We start from the raw sequence: 16,726 nt of genomic DNA, 5'->3' as shown, positions 1-16,726 counted from the left end.
GCCAGAATAAATACCAGAGAGATGTCAATCCATGCTGAAGTTGAAAATACCGAGCAGCCGCAGGAGACGCAGGAGGGCAAATATCAGCGCTGGTCACATGAGAACTCATCTAATAAAAATAAAATCTCTGAGACTTGTTGTGCTTCCTTTGTGCTCCGTATGGGTTGGTTAAAGATCAGACATACTACTCCCGGTATGTCTCTTGTTCTGGGAGAGGCTTCAACTCCAGAGTTATGGTGAAACAGAGGGAAACGCTAATGCTACCAACATGCTAATACTACCATTTATGTCAAAGATGCAAAGAAAGTCTACTTACATGCAAACTGTACTTTAGCTTCCCGGCTGACGATGGTCCCAAACGTGTTGGTGGCGATACACTGATAAACTCCCCTGTGATTGACCACATGTGGATTAGTTATCAGCAGGTTTCCTTCCACCAGGCTGTAGTTCGGCCCGGACTCCACAGTGATGGCTCGTCCGTCCACCGTCCACCTATAGATGGAATCAAAAAGTTTGGTCTCTGCCAACTTTCAAATGAAAAAGACACAAAAAGAGAAATTTGCTGGAGTCCTTTAACGCCCAGAATGTTCCCTGCACGCCTTCGCTCGTTATTAAACACTGTGGTCTCACCTGGTGGTTTACACGTACCTGTAATGTGGAGGTGGGTTTCCTTTTGCTCTGCAATTAATAAAAACCTGCTTATCGTCGGTGTTTAGTGGGAAAACGCTGTCACTTGGCTCCTGGGTGAAGACAGGCCCGTGGCGAGTGTTGTCTGCGTGGAAAAACACATTAGCTGTTCAACAGCAGTGAGTAAGTGACACTGAATTAATGCAAGAAAAACCACTCAGCGGTCACAAAGCTGGAGAATGTAAACTCCATACCCACATAATTAGCTGTCAACTGGACTCTTGGAGAGGATTGTGGGTGTAATAAACCCTCATAGAACCACGTTATGAGACAGATAATGTACAGCGATAAGAAAGCAATTATGAAAAAAATCATCCACTAAGAGGCATCTTCGGCGCAGCCTTTAAACAGCAACACCGAGAAGACTTATTCCATAATATCGCTCATAATTTAACTTTCATTAATCTGAAACTGTTGGAAACACCCACAAAAGTTGTGGGTGGTTTCACAAATGTGTGTTTTTCTAGTTCCAATAATTAACTATTGACTCTCTTGGTGGGCTGAAATGTTCCGACGCCAGTTTCCTGTAATATGAAGGAGGCTTTGTGGTTACTGTGGTAACCTTTGTTTCATGTCAAATCAATTGAAATGCCTTTCCATAGAGGGATCGATGCCTTGAAGCCTTGAAGAGGCCTGATGATGATGTTTAGAGTCAATTAAATGTCAAATGTAATAATGAAGGACAGCTGACATGTAAATCTGCTGTAAACATGGCCTACGGAAGATCTACGGTCCCTCAGTGGCGGGCTAGTTTGTTATTTTACGCGTCCATGTTGATGGATTTCACTGGTTTCTGCTGCCTCCCTGTCAGCTGCAAGTGTTTGAGTTCTTTGTGTTGTATTTACTGTCTCTGTATGGTTTTTATTGGGCTCTTCTCTGCTGTGAGCAGACTTCTCATCTCCTCTGGTCACGCGCCAAGAACTCATACATCATGCTCGTTGTGACCACTGAGCGCAGGCGTGACTCTAAGCCTGATATCCAGGATGCGGTGATCTGACTTTAGAGAATGAAGATCGTAATTTTTCTTATTCTTAAGTGTGCTGGTGCTGCGCTGCAGAGGAGGAGGAGGCGACGGTGAAACAGGAGACGTCTTCATGTGCAGCAGCCAAACTTGTAAAATGAAAGGGATTTATTTGCATATTCATATACATGATAAACCTTTTAAAGTGACAACCAAGAAATAAGGCCCAAGTGAAAATTTTTAATGTCACTTTTATCTTTTCTTCTCTGCAAAAACCTTTTAGATGCACATTAGAGAGTTTTACACGCGCCTTATTGCATGTATAATGGGGATCTTTAATGGTTTTCTCCATTCATGGCCTTGGAGGAAACCTTTAGGAATATTAAATATGCTGAAAGTATAAACATGCCAATGACTTGCATATGACCTGGAACAGAACTACATTAAATTGCTTCCAGGAAGTGCCACTATTTATACCACTAGTCTGGCTGACTATGCCATACAGCAGATTAAATGGAGGCTATATTACAAGTCGAGTGTGATTACGCAGACTGACAACCGACCCCGTCTGCGTAACTGAGTTACAGTTCATTTCGGGGTGATCTGAATGGAGGAAAGATAACATGGTTAAAGCATTTACAGGAGAGCTGCAATCTTAGAGTATTACCTCACTCCCGGTCGGATCAAATCAGGACTAATCTGTTGTGTTGTACATGCTGCCTTGCTAAAGTGTGTAGCCCGATGATCAGTGCAGATGAGTAATTAATGATCGCTGCACTAATTACTCCCATGAAATGTTCCATTTCTCCAGCGATCACTGAGACGCTGGTGTCTGTCCGCCCTCTCGCTCCTCTGATATCTGGCTTTGACGGCCAGACTGCACCCTCATTTTTCTTTGGGTGCACTTGAGGATGAGATGCTTTCTAACACGTCGCCGACCTTGAGCAGAACAAACACTGGTGCCGCCTGCATCCTCCTCCTCCTCCTCCTCATCATCACCATCATCGCTCTAATGAGAGGGGGAGTCTTTGCCTCAGGTAAGGGCCTTGTTGCTGCAGCCTCTGAGAGAGGCGCTCCCTGGTTTCAATGTCCTTTAAATTAGACAAAGTAATGAACCTTTAATAGGTGTGCTATTTCTCCCGGGATGGATCCAGTTGATTGTACGTATGGTTTGTGCCTTAAACACACCGATGTGAATCCATACAGACACAAATTAGACCCAATTGGTTTTCATGGAAAAAAAATCATTGCTCAACAGCAGCATGTATTAAATAACGCACATTACTGCTAAATGTACATTTAGGTACGGCAATAAGCCAATTTCTACATGTTATTTAAAAAAAACATCCAGCAGATGTAATTTACTTTATTAGTGTCGAGATGAAACTAAATGTCAGGACACCACTGCGAAGAAATGAGTGCAGTAAGGATTTAACAGTATGCGACACAGTTCTTATAATTTCTGATTTAAAAATCATCTAAACACCAGAATTCACCCCTAAAAACAGACCCTTTTCCCTTAAAATTATAAGGACAAATGAATGCATTGAATATCAATGAAAGGGTAAATGTTCTAGAAAACATCTAGAATCAATTTCACCGTCGAAAAAAATCGAATTAAATATCTCGTTGTCGATTATTGCTCAGATTGAAACCAAGTATGCAAACAGACATGCATATCAATTGTGCGTCATGAGAGGCGACGGACTCGGTGTCTCACCAGCCAGGCACGCTTTGAGTGACAGAAGGATTATCAGTTCCCATGGCAACAACATCTTCATTTTCCAAGGTCAAAGATTTGTCTTCTTCCCATCCAGTTGCCAGACAGTGGATGATACGTTTCGGGCACCGGCCGTTTGCTCTGGCTGCAGGAGAGATGACAGGGATGCAGTCTACCTCAAACCTACCAGGGAAAGAAAAACAAGAGGAAAGTTGGTGGCAAATTGGTGAGCTATTATTAATTCATTCGGAAAAATAAGCAAAACAGATCCCATCCCAAAGCTGAGCTGGCTGATATATAGAGATGTTAGATAGCTGCATCTCTCCAAGGAGAAGAAAGAGGAGCAGCAACAGATGAGGAGAGCCTCCTGTCAGAGGTAGTCTTTAGTGTTTGGTGCAAATTACTACACTTTTTGATAGCAAGTCTGTTATCAGATGTGCATTATTGATCACACGGAATGCTAAAAAATGCTAACGAAACTGTGGCAGTAAACAAAAATGTGCGTGTGCAAATTGTTCGATGTAAACAGAGCCTTCAATGGAGGATGCTGCGATTGATGTCAAACTAACTAATTAAAACTTTTTAATCTATCGCCACTGCACCATACATACGGAGATGTACATGTACGGAGATTTGTGGAAAAAGTTGGATTTTTACAAATAAAGTCCTGTTATCAAGGATATTGATCGAATGAGTAGAATTATCCCTTTAGTCTCTGTTTCTCTCTTCCAGCACTGGATTACTATACAAACTGGGAGTTAATTATTAAACAAGGCGTGAAGAACCAGGGACAACATACTTATCCTGCAGGCTTTATCTCGTCAGTCACCAGCAGAGACTTGGTTTCCATTATTCAAACCTATTTTCCCCTTTCGTTTGTCATCTTTACTCACAACTTGTCATAAGTCTCAATCAAATATGGAGGGATGGAGGGAAGGAGGGATCAATAGAGGGAAATTCAGTTGATGTCTCTGGTCCTGAGACGCACCGGACTGATAGATTTGCCTGTTCTGGGAGAAACCAATAGAGAAACTCTATCCATCCGACCAAAGGAGATGTATTTGTCTGAGCACCGCGGGCCTGAAGCTATGGAGAGCTTTGTTTGTCCCTTTGATAAACTGCTCAGATGGGGGAGGGCTCGGTCACAGGGTCAAGTGTGTTGGATGAAAGTGCAGCACTGTGAGGTAAAAGAACCACACAGTTCCATCAGAGGCGGCTGCTGTTGTGAGATGTGAGAAACTTTGAATCAATGCGAAATGTTTTCCAGACATTCTGTCAAAACGTGTCTCTGCAATCAATAGCCTTATGGGCCAGGCCCTGTAAGTAATTCCAAATCAATACGATTTAAAATTCTGATGCCGTTGCCAGGCATGATGTGGGATGAACTCTGAACACGTCAAATTGGACTCAGATGAAAACGTACAACGCTGGAGACGGCTACCGAGTCATTTCCAACCCACGAAAGACTACCCAAAAAAAGAGGCACAAGCATTTTGAACAACGTCAGTCAAATAGTTGTTGCCCTCGCAGCCCAGGAGCAAATGAGGTGGCTCTAACTGCACAAATGCCTCAGCAGTGGCGTAATATCTGCATTCCTACCCACGCACCATCCTCGCGTCCATGTGAATGGAACGCAGATCGTTCACTGACGCGAGGGTGGTCAATGAGAAATTACAGCCATTGGCTCTCAGTGGATTGGGAGGATGTGGGAACCATTAGAGTCCATTGCAGGGGCTGTCTAATAAGCCCCTGCAGCGCTGAATCATTAGCGTATGTGCTCTGCCCGGTGATCAATGTTAATTTATGTTCGCTGTAGTCAGCTGTCCACTTTCACTTTCAAGCTGATCAACTTTATTTGTTCAGCTCAAAAGCACGCCCCCCCCCTTCATTTAGCATTAAAAGTCAGGCTCAAGGACCTTGATTGCATTTCGCCACCGACAGCAGCTCGGCGCCGCAGCCATGCGGTGCACGTGGGATGAAGCCGGCACTGTTGTTCTGTTCCAGAGCAACTCTGTTTTAATGATGCACACGTCTTTCTCTTTCTTGGGGACGATGTGTCTCTTGGTCACAGTCCAGAAATTTAAAGTAGTTGCTTGTGATTCCCATGGTTAATTTATATACCCCAGAAGAAACACAATGGTAATAATTCTTGTGCCCAGCGGATGGTGGTCGCAGGTGCTGGGAATACCAAATGGGATGAGGCCAAGTTAATGGTGGCTGGAAGGGAAACTATCTGTCAGGGATAATCCCCAATACTGTAGCACCCTGGCATGGATAATGTGCTTTCCCTGCCTCTCTCCCATGATAGCTAGATAGCAGTAAAGGCTTGATTAAATGAGGAGTGGATATTGGCAGGGATAAATGCATGAAGCTGGTTTAACTTTTGGATGGTTGGCTTCTCTCACTGGATTATCCAAACCAGGCCATCGCAAAGAGGAAGGAAACGGTCAGTAAAGGGTTAAAGGCGAGGAGGAATTAGCCTCTTCTGAAAGCTAATTAAAGATCCCCCCCCTTTTTTTGAAGTCAAAACATGTAAAAAAAAAAAAAAAAGCTTATTATTAAATTTCTGTGCATTAAATAAATAATTGTTCATTCAGATTGTGCAAGCGTGCAACATTTGCAGGAGGGAACACTGAAAGCCATCAGTCACTCTTTTTATTACAGACTCAGCAAACACAAATATGGATGATGCTTAGCAATACTCAAAGATCAAAGCGGACAGGGATATCTACTTTTTCATCTTATGCTTCCAATGGAAATCTTATTGCAAATGTCACTGAGGATCGTTTTACTCGTAACTTCATTACAGAAGATCACGCTTGTGTGTACGAGGCAGCTCCCTTCAAAATAAAGGTGGTATTTTTAGCGTACAGGTAAAGGGTTAGGGCAGGGATGTGTGGGAAAGAATGAGAATCGAGATTTTGGACTAGAGGAAGTGTCACCCCAAGTAAACGTAGGTGTGGACTTCTGTGTGCAAAGCGAGGCACATTTAACTGAAATTGGCTGTTCTAAAGATAACCTTAACAAGCATTTTAAAAGCAAGAAATGTTTTTTCAAGAGACCGAAGCATCTGAGCAGGAGACTCTCATGCTTGATTTACCATAGGAATAAAAACGACAATATCAGAGTGCACCTTCTGAGATATGTGTTATTAGAACAAAGTCACTAATGCTTCAACAGTGTATCTAGACACACAGGCTGATAATTATAGCCCGAATGTCTGCCCCGGCCACATGGGGAGCATTTGCTCAGTGTAATTTAGTTTCCAGCAAGACAGACTCCAGCAGCGCCATCACAAAAAGACTGATTGATTCCGCAGGTGGATGGAGCTCAGCTTGCCTTGACCATAATAAATAACAGCCTGTGCTCAGCAGATTGAACTGCAGACATCAGAGAGAAAACGGTTCTGTTTCCTCCAAAAAAAGAGTTGGTTTTCTTTTTACATCAAAGATTATTTCTGGAGAAAAACATCTGTTGCTGGTGTGAATTTCTACAGGAGCAAACAGAACTCATCTCCGTCCATCAGCTCAGGTTTGTCATGTTGGCACAAGACTGAAAAAAGAGGCAGGAATTAGTTTTACCGTCAATTCTAAATGTTTTAATATGTCATTTATTCTTCAGGCAGCACGTCCCAGCACGCGTGTTCTACTGGTCTTCTCAGCTCCCCCATTATCCCGCAGGCTGGGCCAGTAAATGAATGTAGGGCTCATCAGACAGAGGTTACTGGTGTGCTAATGATGACCAGCTTAAACAACTTTTGAATCTCGAGGAACTTGCATGTTTAAGTCTGATGTTCAAGTGATTGTGCACGTGTGCACGCACAGTTTCCAGACTCTGCAGTGGAAAATTACAAATTCACAGAAAGAAATAACAAGAATTTATCTGAAGAACACAAATGATGTCTAATATTTTGTGGCTCATTAAAGTTTTTGGGGGTTTTGTTTCATTTCTTTTGGTGATGACAGACCTTCACACAGTGGAAGTGATGTAAGAAGTGATGTAAATGTTTGAAGTTAGTCTCTTTGTGTTTTCTACTAGGTTAATGGTGTGTTTGTTTGTCAGAGCTACAAAGAACCGCCGGCTTACAGACCTCTAAAGGCACTAATGTTATCAGCCAGACACAAACTGCTGTGTGACTCGAGCCACCACATCAAATATATCAGCGGTTTCCCAGCTCACAAAGCAGAAATGATCATCTCAGTGCCCGTGTCAGTGTGATGGAAACTCAGCCTGTTCCACCTCTGAAAATAGAACACTGAACAGCATTTTCCTCCCCATCAGCAACAGAATTTGGGTTTGCTTCAAAGTGTGGTCCACTAATATAGCACATGGGTGAGATTACCGGTCCATCGGGCTGCATTTATTACAGCTGGACTTTCTTGGAGGGGTCAGAACCCAAAACCTTTATATAATTGTGTAAAATCTCTGGGTATGTGATGACACACAGCCGCCTCCGCCTCCAAATGCCCTGCTACCAGTTATTGTCTTTATACTCTGAGACATATTTAGACTTTTACTTTATGAGAGGAAAATACAAAGTGAATCATCAAATACTGGCCGTTCTGGACCTGGGAGGTCAGGTACTTTTATTGAATAAAGACAGACTTTCAACACTGTTCAAAGCATTTAGCTTTGACTGGAAATGACTAAAACTATTCTATTCGATATTTTTTAATGCAGAGCTTTAGAATTGAGTATAAAAGCCATCGCCGCCACTAAAGCACCCACAGAAAAATGGTTTATTCCTTCTTTCTTTCTGTGTTACGTTATATAAATAAAGGCTGCGTCTCCTTCACATTCATACAGATACCAGTGCGGTTGGTAGCGCCGCTGGAATGGACATTTTTGGATGGATCTGAGGTATCAGTTGACCATGGCACAGTTTTAATTACATGAAACCTTCTATGGACTGAACTAACAAGCACATTCAGGCAGCACAGAACCTTCTGGAAACCCACCAACTGCCCAAACCCAGAGTCCCACTGGCAGATGATGAAAAAATCTACAGCCGTCAAAGTGTCAAAAATAAATAATTCATGTTTTCACATTCCAGATCTTTAAATATTCCATTGTGCTGCATCCATAAGCGATTGTTCCAATGCAAGAGATGCATTTGCAGACCAGGGGGGACATGTTGAAAGTACAGCCTACATACACGTTTATTTCTAAAGAGAAGAAGGATCTTCATCAGTGTTTATTTCTATTCTGAAATGTACCCTCGTGCGGCTATGCCACTTGTCAATCATGAAAGTTTATCACTCCCCTCAAAGTGAAGATTGCTTGAAGAAATAATCCACCCACAAGGAATCATGTCAGATATTTTCCCACCTAGTGCTGTTTGAGGCAGCAACATTGTCATGCGGAGAAGTCAGCCTCTGGCCTGCTGACGTGCCTACAGAGCCGCCTCCCCGAGGTGCCTGTGGGTTCACATTTGCATCTCCCTATTTGTAAAAATAAATCCCGAGTTTTGCCTGGTGGAACGCAGTTGCAAAGCACATACACGTGAATCCTCTAGGTTAACAAATACGTTGTGGAAATCATGAAATCATGGTTAACGAGATTTTTCGAGTCATGTTTGTTAATTTGGCCACAATTGGAAACACCAATGAGAAGCTAAATCATTGTAATACTAACTGCAAGAAATAAAAGTGAACATTTGTTGATGTTTAATTTATAAAAATATTCCTTTAATATGCTAGTTTTTCAGCTACATCTACCCTACACATCTGACATCATACAGTTGTGTAATAATTCAGAACAAGTAAAAATGGCAGCCAAGCAATTAGCAACGCGAGGCAGAAAATCTGCTTCACAGCCCTTTAATGCAACAAAGGGCAAAAAACGTGGCGGCAATTTACCTGATTAAAAGCCGCATAATCTAATTTTAGAAAGAAAATCAATTTTGTACTTATAACAGCTGCACCGGATTTTAAGCCGCAGGTATCCCACGTAGTGATATGAAAAATTAGATCGAAAACATTCAGTACCGGTAGATGTTTTTATTACTGTAAGAGACGAGTCACTGACGAGTGACAGACAGGTAAGAAACAACAGCCACACTTTTCACTTGTATGTTTATACAGAGACCTTAAATCCAATTTTCATCACATCAGGATTTTTTAACTTTTAATTTAATCCGCTTAGCAACATAAACAAATATATTCTACCGGTAAATGCTTTTTTTTCCTAACGGTGTCTGTAATGCAGCTACCTTGAATTATACGTTTGTATCAGCTACACACAAATTACGTTATTTATGCTTTTTTTACTCAAACAATGAACAATCTAAAACTCCCCGATGGCCCACCTCTAAAATCTTCTATTTTCATGGCGGTGGCGATTGCTTTTGCCTTCCGTCTGATGTGTACAACGGAAAAACCGCGGCCGCCTGCTCTCTGTGTGTTCACCCAGTCTTCCAGAACGTCTTCAAGCTCGGGCCACCTGCGATGTTTACGTCTAAGAGCTTTTGTCGTCTTTTTGCTTTGGATCAGTTCTTCAGGCGGGCGTCTCCACCTTCTCGCCATTGATTACCGTAATGTATGCCAAGATTACGCGCTGCAGCTCGATTTCCTTCTTCAACCGCCAGAGTGATCGCTTTTAACTTAAAAGCCGCATCATATGCTTTTCTTCTAGTATTTTGCTTTTTAATGAGGGTTAGTAAAAATGACTGATTCACAATAGTTGTGATAGTGCACCACGAAAAAAAACATAAATAAGCCGCACCTTAGAATAAGCTGCAGTGTTTAAAGTGTACAAAAAAAGTAGCAGCTTATAGTCCAGAAATGATGGTAATCACAATCAAAATTGTCTCAAGGTGCATCACAGAATCCCAGGGCCTGACTCCCAATAAGCACTGGCGGCAAGGAAAAACTCCCCTTTAACAGGAAGGAACCTGGAGCAGAACCAGGCTCTTATAGGGGGACCCTCCTGCTGATGGGGGGCTGGGTAGAGGAGGAGGAGAAGGGGGAGGACAGACAGAGGAGCCAACAGACAGACATGATGCGATAAGAAAAAATATAACCCGGGTAGCAACGGTAACGATGGCGGAACGCATGTTCTCACCAACCTTGTGCTTTACTGGCGCACACACATACCTTTGAATCTTTGAATGTATCCAGTGTGTTAAAAAAAGAGCTTATTGAAGGAAGTATTCAAGGTAAAAGGTGGAAAATATCACAACCTTTCTTTCACTGTAGAGAACTCGAATCAAATGGAAATTTCTGGCACATTCTAACTATAGAAATTAAAAAGAAAACATGATGATGATGATTAAAAAAACATCTTTGCAGAGAATAAAACAAAAGCTCATGGTTTAACACCTTCCTCAGGCTGCACAGCATCGTCGCTGCTCCTCGAGTTTGTGTCAACAGCACGTGCTCCTCACTGGCTGGGCAATTCTAGCTGTCAGTCATCTAAATAACGTTGGTGAGCGGCTGTATTTCAGACAGGTGAGACGGATTGTATCATTTTTCCTCTAGTAGGACACAATCATTTCCTTACTGTGTTTGCAAAGGTGGGATATAAACAGCAGCTGTTTCCCCTGACATGGCTTTGACTAAGCATCGCTGTAAAAGTCATGGGCTCCAAGGCTGCCGTATTATCCCCTCTGACATCGGGAAAGTGAGCCTAGCAGGAGCCTGTTCGGGTTGGAAGCCTCACAGTCAGAGACTTCGATAGAAAACGTGGCAGAACACAAGAAGAAACCCCACAATGCAGTTACTACATAAAAAATTCATGGCATTTTGTTGCTTCCACGCTTGAATCTCTTCAGAGGTTCTGGTGGCAGCTTCATAGAAGAAGAGCGCTGAGGAGAGAGTGTGCTCCCAGTCCTCAGGAGGATTAAAAATGCCACTCTCAGCGATAGCCTGCAGGGAGGACACCGCCTAATAGAAATGATGTTGATGCTCATTGTTGTGGAGTCTCAAACAATAACTTTGTGCCCTTATTTGTATTTGCAGCAAAGCGGAGTCTGAACTTTGAGCGAGAGGAAAAGTGCAACCTTCGATCTGTGCAGAAAGCTCACATTTACGAGGCTTTCAAAGCATCTTAACACAACAGAGGCCAATGGTTTGGGCACTGGGGACAGTCAGCATCAATTGATAACCATCAGAAGGCTGATTCAATCACACCTCCAGCTCCCCGAACGCACGTGACTTCAGGTGAACAAGCAGCAGCAGCATGTTATATGAGAGGTGGAGGGTTTGTGTAGAGTTCTATGGAATATTCTGTCATATATGCAAGCAGAGCGAACTCATCTCACTGTGTAAACAAATATGTGTGACAGATCCATACTCGAACTCCTCCACAGCAAATTCAGACCTTCAGAAAGCAGCTTAGATTTAGAGAGAGAATTAAAAGTCAATCTGATCCTGTTTTTAAATGGATCTTGGTGGGGAAATTGTGTAATAAAGTGAAGTAATGAAGTGCATTATTCTGTTTTCATTATTGCAAAGCAGAGTTCTGTTTGTTTAACCCAGGGGAGCAATCCTCCATGTTGCAGCCGCTCCATCATCTCTGCTGCACAAGAACTCCCAGATTTGCTTCCATCGGAGCTGGAGCCTTGTTTGCACCACGAATACTGATTTTCAAAGATGAGTCAGTATTCTGGATCACTCAGGAGGTTAAAACAGCAGTCAGGATGTATATCTAGCAGGTAAGAGACCTAGGGCCACCAGCTGGGTTTGAAATGTTCTGGCTAAATCACAACCCCCACAACTTTATCACATGGGCCCAGACAGAACAGGGGTGACCAGTATATCGACACTAATCCCAACACAAATCCTCAGAGGGAGAGAGGAAGACGCTGGAACACACAGAAGGCAGCCATTGAAACAACACCAATTACATCCCAGGGACACGACGGCTAACAGTCACACGACTCAACAACACATTTATGTGCAGATGCAGAAGCTCCACAAAGGCTCCTGAATAACTGCTGATCGTCAGTTCGCTGCATGGTTCTAAGGACAAAAGTGGCGCTCACCAGCAGGAACTGGAGCTGACCGAAACCCCGAATTAGTCCAACTGTTTGGGTATAATTGTCATTACAACCCAACATATGTCTAAAAATGGCCATTTGGGTGTGAACTGGGGGTGACATCCACACTCAAATACAGTGGTGCTGCTCATTTCAGTCTCAGCCTGAACTCTCTGCCCAGGAGACAAGACAGCCATTACTGCCAGGTCTGCATCCATCTAGACTGGAAAATAAAATGTTCACACTCGTGGGTAATAACTATATTCTTGACCTTGGAATGTATATGCTGGTGACAGTTTAAAAAAAAAAAAAAAGATAAAATCCAGTAACTAGTGTGTCATGCACTTTTCTGGGAGGGGGTGTGCAAGTGCACCGTGACGGTGAAGGTGGATGAGTTCGTCCTCGCGTGTCCTGGTGATCGGTCTATATTTGGTTAGGGAGCCACCTGGATCCTTAGTCAGACACTAACAAGCTAAAAAGCAGAGACACAGTGTGTGTGTGTGTGTTGGGGGCGGGGGTCTCACTAATGCAGAAGCTGTTATTCAGACTAACTTTTCTTTTGATGAGATGTTCTCCACAGCATGATGTCAGTATTCATCTGGCATCCGCAGTTACCTCAGCAGCAACTTGGGGATTTCTGAATTCCGTGGTTTCACTCCGGAGGTCAACGTTTGCTCAAGTTCCAGCAGCTCATGACTGCAGGGAAGCAGCTGTGCCTCCAGCATTGGTCACATAAATCAAAAATAGAGAAAACAAACCCCAAATTTCTCCGACTAGGAGTTAAAACCTTTCCCAAAATCAACCCACCACTCAGAAACTTCTAGAAACGTTGATCCATTTCCTCAGACCAGGACATTCTTCTGTTTTGTTTTTAAATCTCCACACAGTTTGGGTGTCTACATGAACATATGAGCTTTTTTATTCAGGTCAAACAAAACTGTTTCCTTCACAGCAAGTTTGCAGGGAGAGAAAGGCGATGATTTCAGCGTGCTATTCTACCTTTTTATTCAGTTCTCATTCTCTTTGAACATTACCAAGAAGCAAGAATCACTGGAATAAATGTCATTTAATTCAGATATATCAACAGTCCTTGGATCAAAAAGAGAAAGATGGAGACATTTTCAGTTCAGCCCATGTCCGAAAGCTTAATAAACTGAGGTATTTTTCAAATAGTCCTAAAGCAAAGGTCACGGAGACTAAAACATGTTCCTTTATCAGTTGCACACAAGGCTGCATCCATGTAACAATCTCTCTACTGTTGTGTGTGAAGACTAGGAGCTAGAGAGAAAATGACTGTTTCTGTGTCTAAGAGCCAGATTAGCAGACAGCGTAGCATTAGCCCCTGAACTTGCGCGGCTAAAGTCTGCAGACTTTGATCCGTTGCCATCATTTACGACAAGGTTAACTCTAAGCCTATTTGAAGCTTAGTGCTTTTACAGCTCAGACTTCAGAGCCTTCAACTCTGTTAGCCTCTACATACTCTTCATGTTGCTGCTTCATTAGACAAGCTTCCTTCCTAATTGCTGTGGCACTAAGAGCTGCTTTCGGGGAGAACGCCATGCTGCAGTCAGCAGTCCGTAAGGTTGATTTTTACTGCCTTGATGCTGCTCTAATGACCACGATAAGAGGCTTCCCACCGAGGCACCTTCACTGATGACAAAAATCCTGACTGGTGATCATTAACGTCTTAGAGTATAGCTTAGATCTAACTCTTTGTTCAGTGATGTAAGTGCTTTTCTCCAAACAGACCGGTTGAATCTCTTTTTCTGTTACTGCTGAATACAAACTGAAATCGTACTTGTTAGTTTTAGCGCGAAAGAAAATGTGAAAAAGTGAAATAGGTTGATTGTGGAGGTGTTCCAAGCCCTCCTGGCAGGTGCAATGAAACAGGTTCGTTCCAGGACTCTCAGGTGTTGACGCCAGGATATACGGCCCATATGTTTCCTCCAGGCTCCGAGTGGCTTCAAAGCAACCGAGTGAGCCAGCTGCAAACCAGTAGGCCAAACCCCATCTGTGACAAAGGCAGCGGAAACAATGGCCGGACCGGGAAAAGGACAACTCCTTCTCTGAGATATAACGCTTGGCTTTGAGGCCCGTGGCAACTGGGTCAGTTTGTTGCAAACCTGAAGTGATTCCACTGACTTTTCTGCATTTATCAGGACCAGCAAGCTGCTGACTCACGAGTCCGGACACACCGTCTTCATTATTCCCACCCGGCAGGAACTGCAGCTGCAGGAGGAAAATAAAACGGGAAATGTTGGACAGAAATAGGTTTACCCAGCAATAATGGCCTTAGCTGGAACAAACCCAACCTGGCATGTTATTTATGACGTCACATGTGTCCAAAATGAGGCGTCTGAGTGGCAGCAGTGTTATCATTGCATCATAGCAACAGCAGAGGACATGTGGTTAAACTGTAGGACCCGGTTCTGCAAAGCTGCAGGTGAGACGGTCAAAGACAAAAGTAAGAGTGGGCTTAACATTCCCATTCAGCCTTTGAGATGAACTATTTCTGTTATCCTCAGGTGTGCACCACTGTGTCGGTCCTGACCATTTGGATTATCCCACTGTTACATCAAGAAGTCAAACTGCACGTTTTTTTTAATAAGTCATATAATTATAACAAACGCAACTCTGCTGATAGAGATGAAGAGGATGCTTGAGGAGTGGAACAAAGGTTCTACTTTCAATTCAGGTATGAAAAATGGTTGGGATTGAATTTCATCTGAGCCTCCAAACTACAAGTGTGCGTTGAAGTGTTCAGTGCAGAAACCCTCTTATATAAATACGTTTAAATTAAATAAAATGCTCAACAGGTATCACAATGTATGGTCATTAAAATTAAAACTTCAATTCCATTAAAGTCATTTAATGCAAAGACAAAGCACGTTGTGACTTTAAAGATAAGTGGTAAAGTTATTATAAACTGCTACAATAAATTACTTTTCAAGATGAGGTGAGAAAGAAGCAATTATAAAATGAAGAGTGCTGAGCATCCCCTCTGCTGTGCAATTATTTCCTCCTGCCCTGGAAGTCAGGTTGACCTCAGACCTCTTAACTAGTCTAAATGCACCGTCTCATTCTCAAAGCACCATAGAACCAGCTCCGTGTCCAGGTACGGGAGGCTGACTCCTCTCCTTCTAAGATTACACTTCAACCCTTCCTCTCTGAGACAGTAATTCTGTAGTTGCAGTCATTATTCTAGTGTCTTAATCTAGTCAGACTAATTATCATACTTAGAGGGTCAGGGTTGTTTAATTACTAGGCTACCATTATGTTATGCTGCCATAGGCGGCCTCCTCCTCCTCCTCCTCCTCCTCCTCCCTCCTCCTCCTCCTCCTCCTCCTCCTCCTCCTCCTCCTCCTCCTCCTCCTCCTCCTCCTCCTCCTCCTCCTCCTCCTCCTCCTCCTCCTCCTCCTCCTCCTCCTCCTCCTCCTCCTCCTCCTCCTCCTCCTCCTCCTCCTCCTCCTCCTCCTCCTCCTCCTCTCCAGGTTTCTTCCTGTTAAAGGGGAGTTTTTCCTTGAAAAGTCTGTGAAAGTCTGGCCAATTCCTACCAAATATAGGTGCAGTCCCCACCATTAGTGTTAATTAAACAGAGGCCCCTAGTTTAACTGATCTGCTGCAGCTTTGATTTGGTTTGCTGTGTTCGGAGTGAGAAGGAGTCGGTTAAATATTGACTAGAGCCTGTTTCCCACCACTCACTCAAGCCTTAATGCAAACTCCAGCGGGTGATTATTGTAGTCAACGGGATGCTCAGCTTCATCTTTGTGTGAGAATAAACAGCTTCAGACCAGGAAGCTTTGGTATAAAGTCAATCAGAAGTGTTAGAGGTGTTTCCATCAACTCAACAAGGTCTCAGCAGCAGAACTGGAAAATGGCAATCACGGCTCACACCTGCTGCCGCCCGGCTGCAGAACATCCACACCGTCAGTCACTCTTTAGCAAAAGAGCAAAGAGGCAGGCCGCATAGACACACACCTCTGATATATACCATGAATAATAAACAATTAAAATGAGTATAAGATTTACTTCAGTCCTTTTAATAGGTGCAGAGATTGATGTGTACCTCAAAGAGTGGAGCAATCTTTTACAACCCAATTATGTAAAGCCAGTCGGTTCTAGATCAATTGCCCAGCAGAGAAATGGAGATATAATCCACAATATGAAGCCTTTTGATGCTGGAACACAGGACAGACTGGACACCAGTCACGCTGATATTTTAATGAGTAGAAAAATGTCTCATGCATGATTAAATGAGTGTTTTGAGGGTAAATGATCTCAAAGCTTTGCAAATCCAGGGCTTTAAAACTGAAGATAAAATGCTTTTCCCTTTTTAAATTTCAAACAGCTGTTAACAGACTCTTTCTGATGCTCATCAGTG

At 43.1% G+C, this 16,726-nt stretch overlaps 1 protein-coding gene across 2 annotated transcripts in view; it reads right to left on the bottom strand.

Moving 5' to 3' along the window:
• LOC130524640 (contactin-4) overlaps positions 1-16,726 on the bottom strand; it is a 48,062-nt gene that overhangs the window by 18,159 nt on the left and 13,177 nt on the right. For both annotated transcript variants that reach the window (XM_057030936.1, XM_057030937.1), the window contains exons 2-4: positions 3,369-3,551; positions 649-772; positions 317-492 (exon numbers count right to left, since the gene is read on the bottom strand). In XM_057030936.1, the coding sequence (XP_056886916.1) occupies positions 317-492; positions 649-772; positions 3,369-3,429 (361 nt within the window). In that variant the 5' untranslated portion in view covers positions 3,430-3,551. The remainder of the gene's footprint in view (positions 1-316; positions 493-648; positions 773-3,368; positions 3,552-16,726) is intronic.

The sequence above is a fragment of the Takifugu flavidus genome, chromosome 4, assembly GCF_003711565.1.
Source record: "Takifugu flavidus isolate HTHZ2018 chromosome 4, ASM371156v2, whole genome shotgun sequence".
Classification (NCBI taxonomy): domain Eukaryota; kingdom Metazoa; phylum Chordata; class Actinopteri; order Tetraodontiformes; family Tetraodontidae; genus Takifugu; species Takifugu flavidus.
This window is presented reverse-complemented; position numbering and strand designations above follow the sequence as displayed.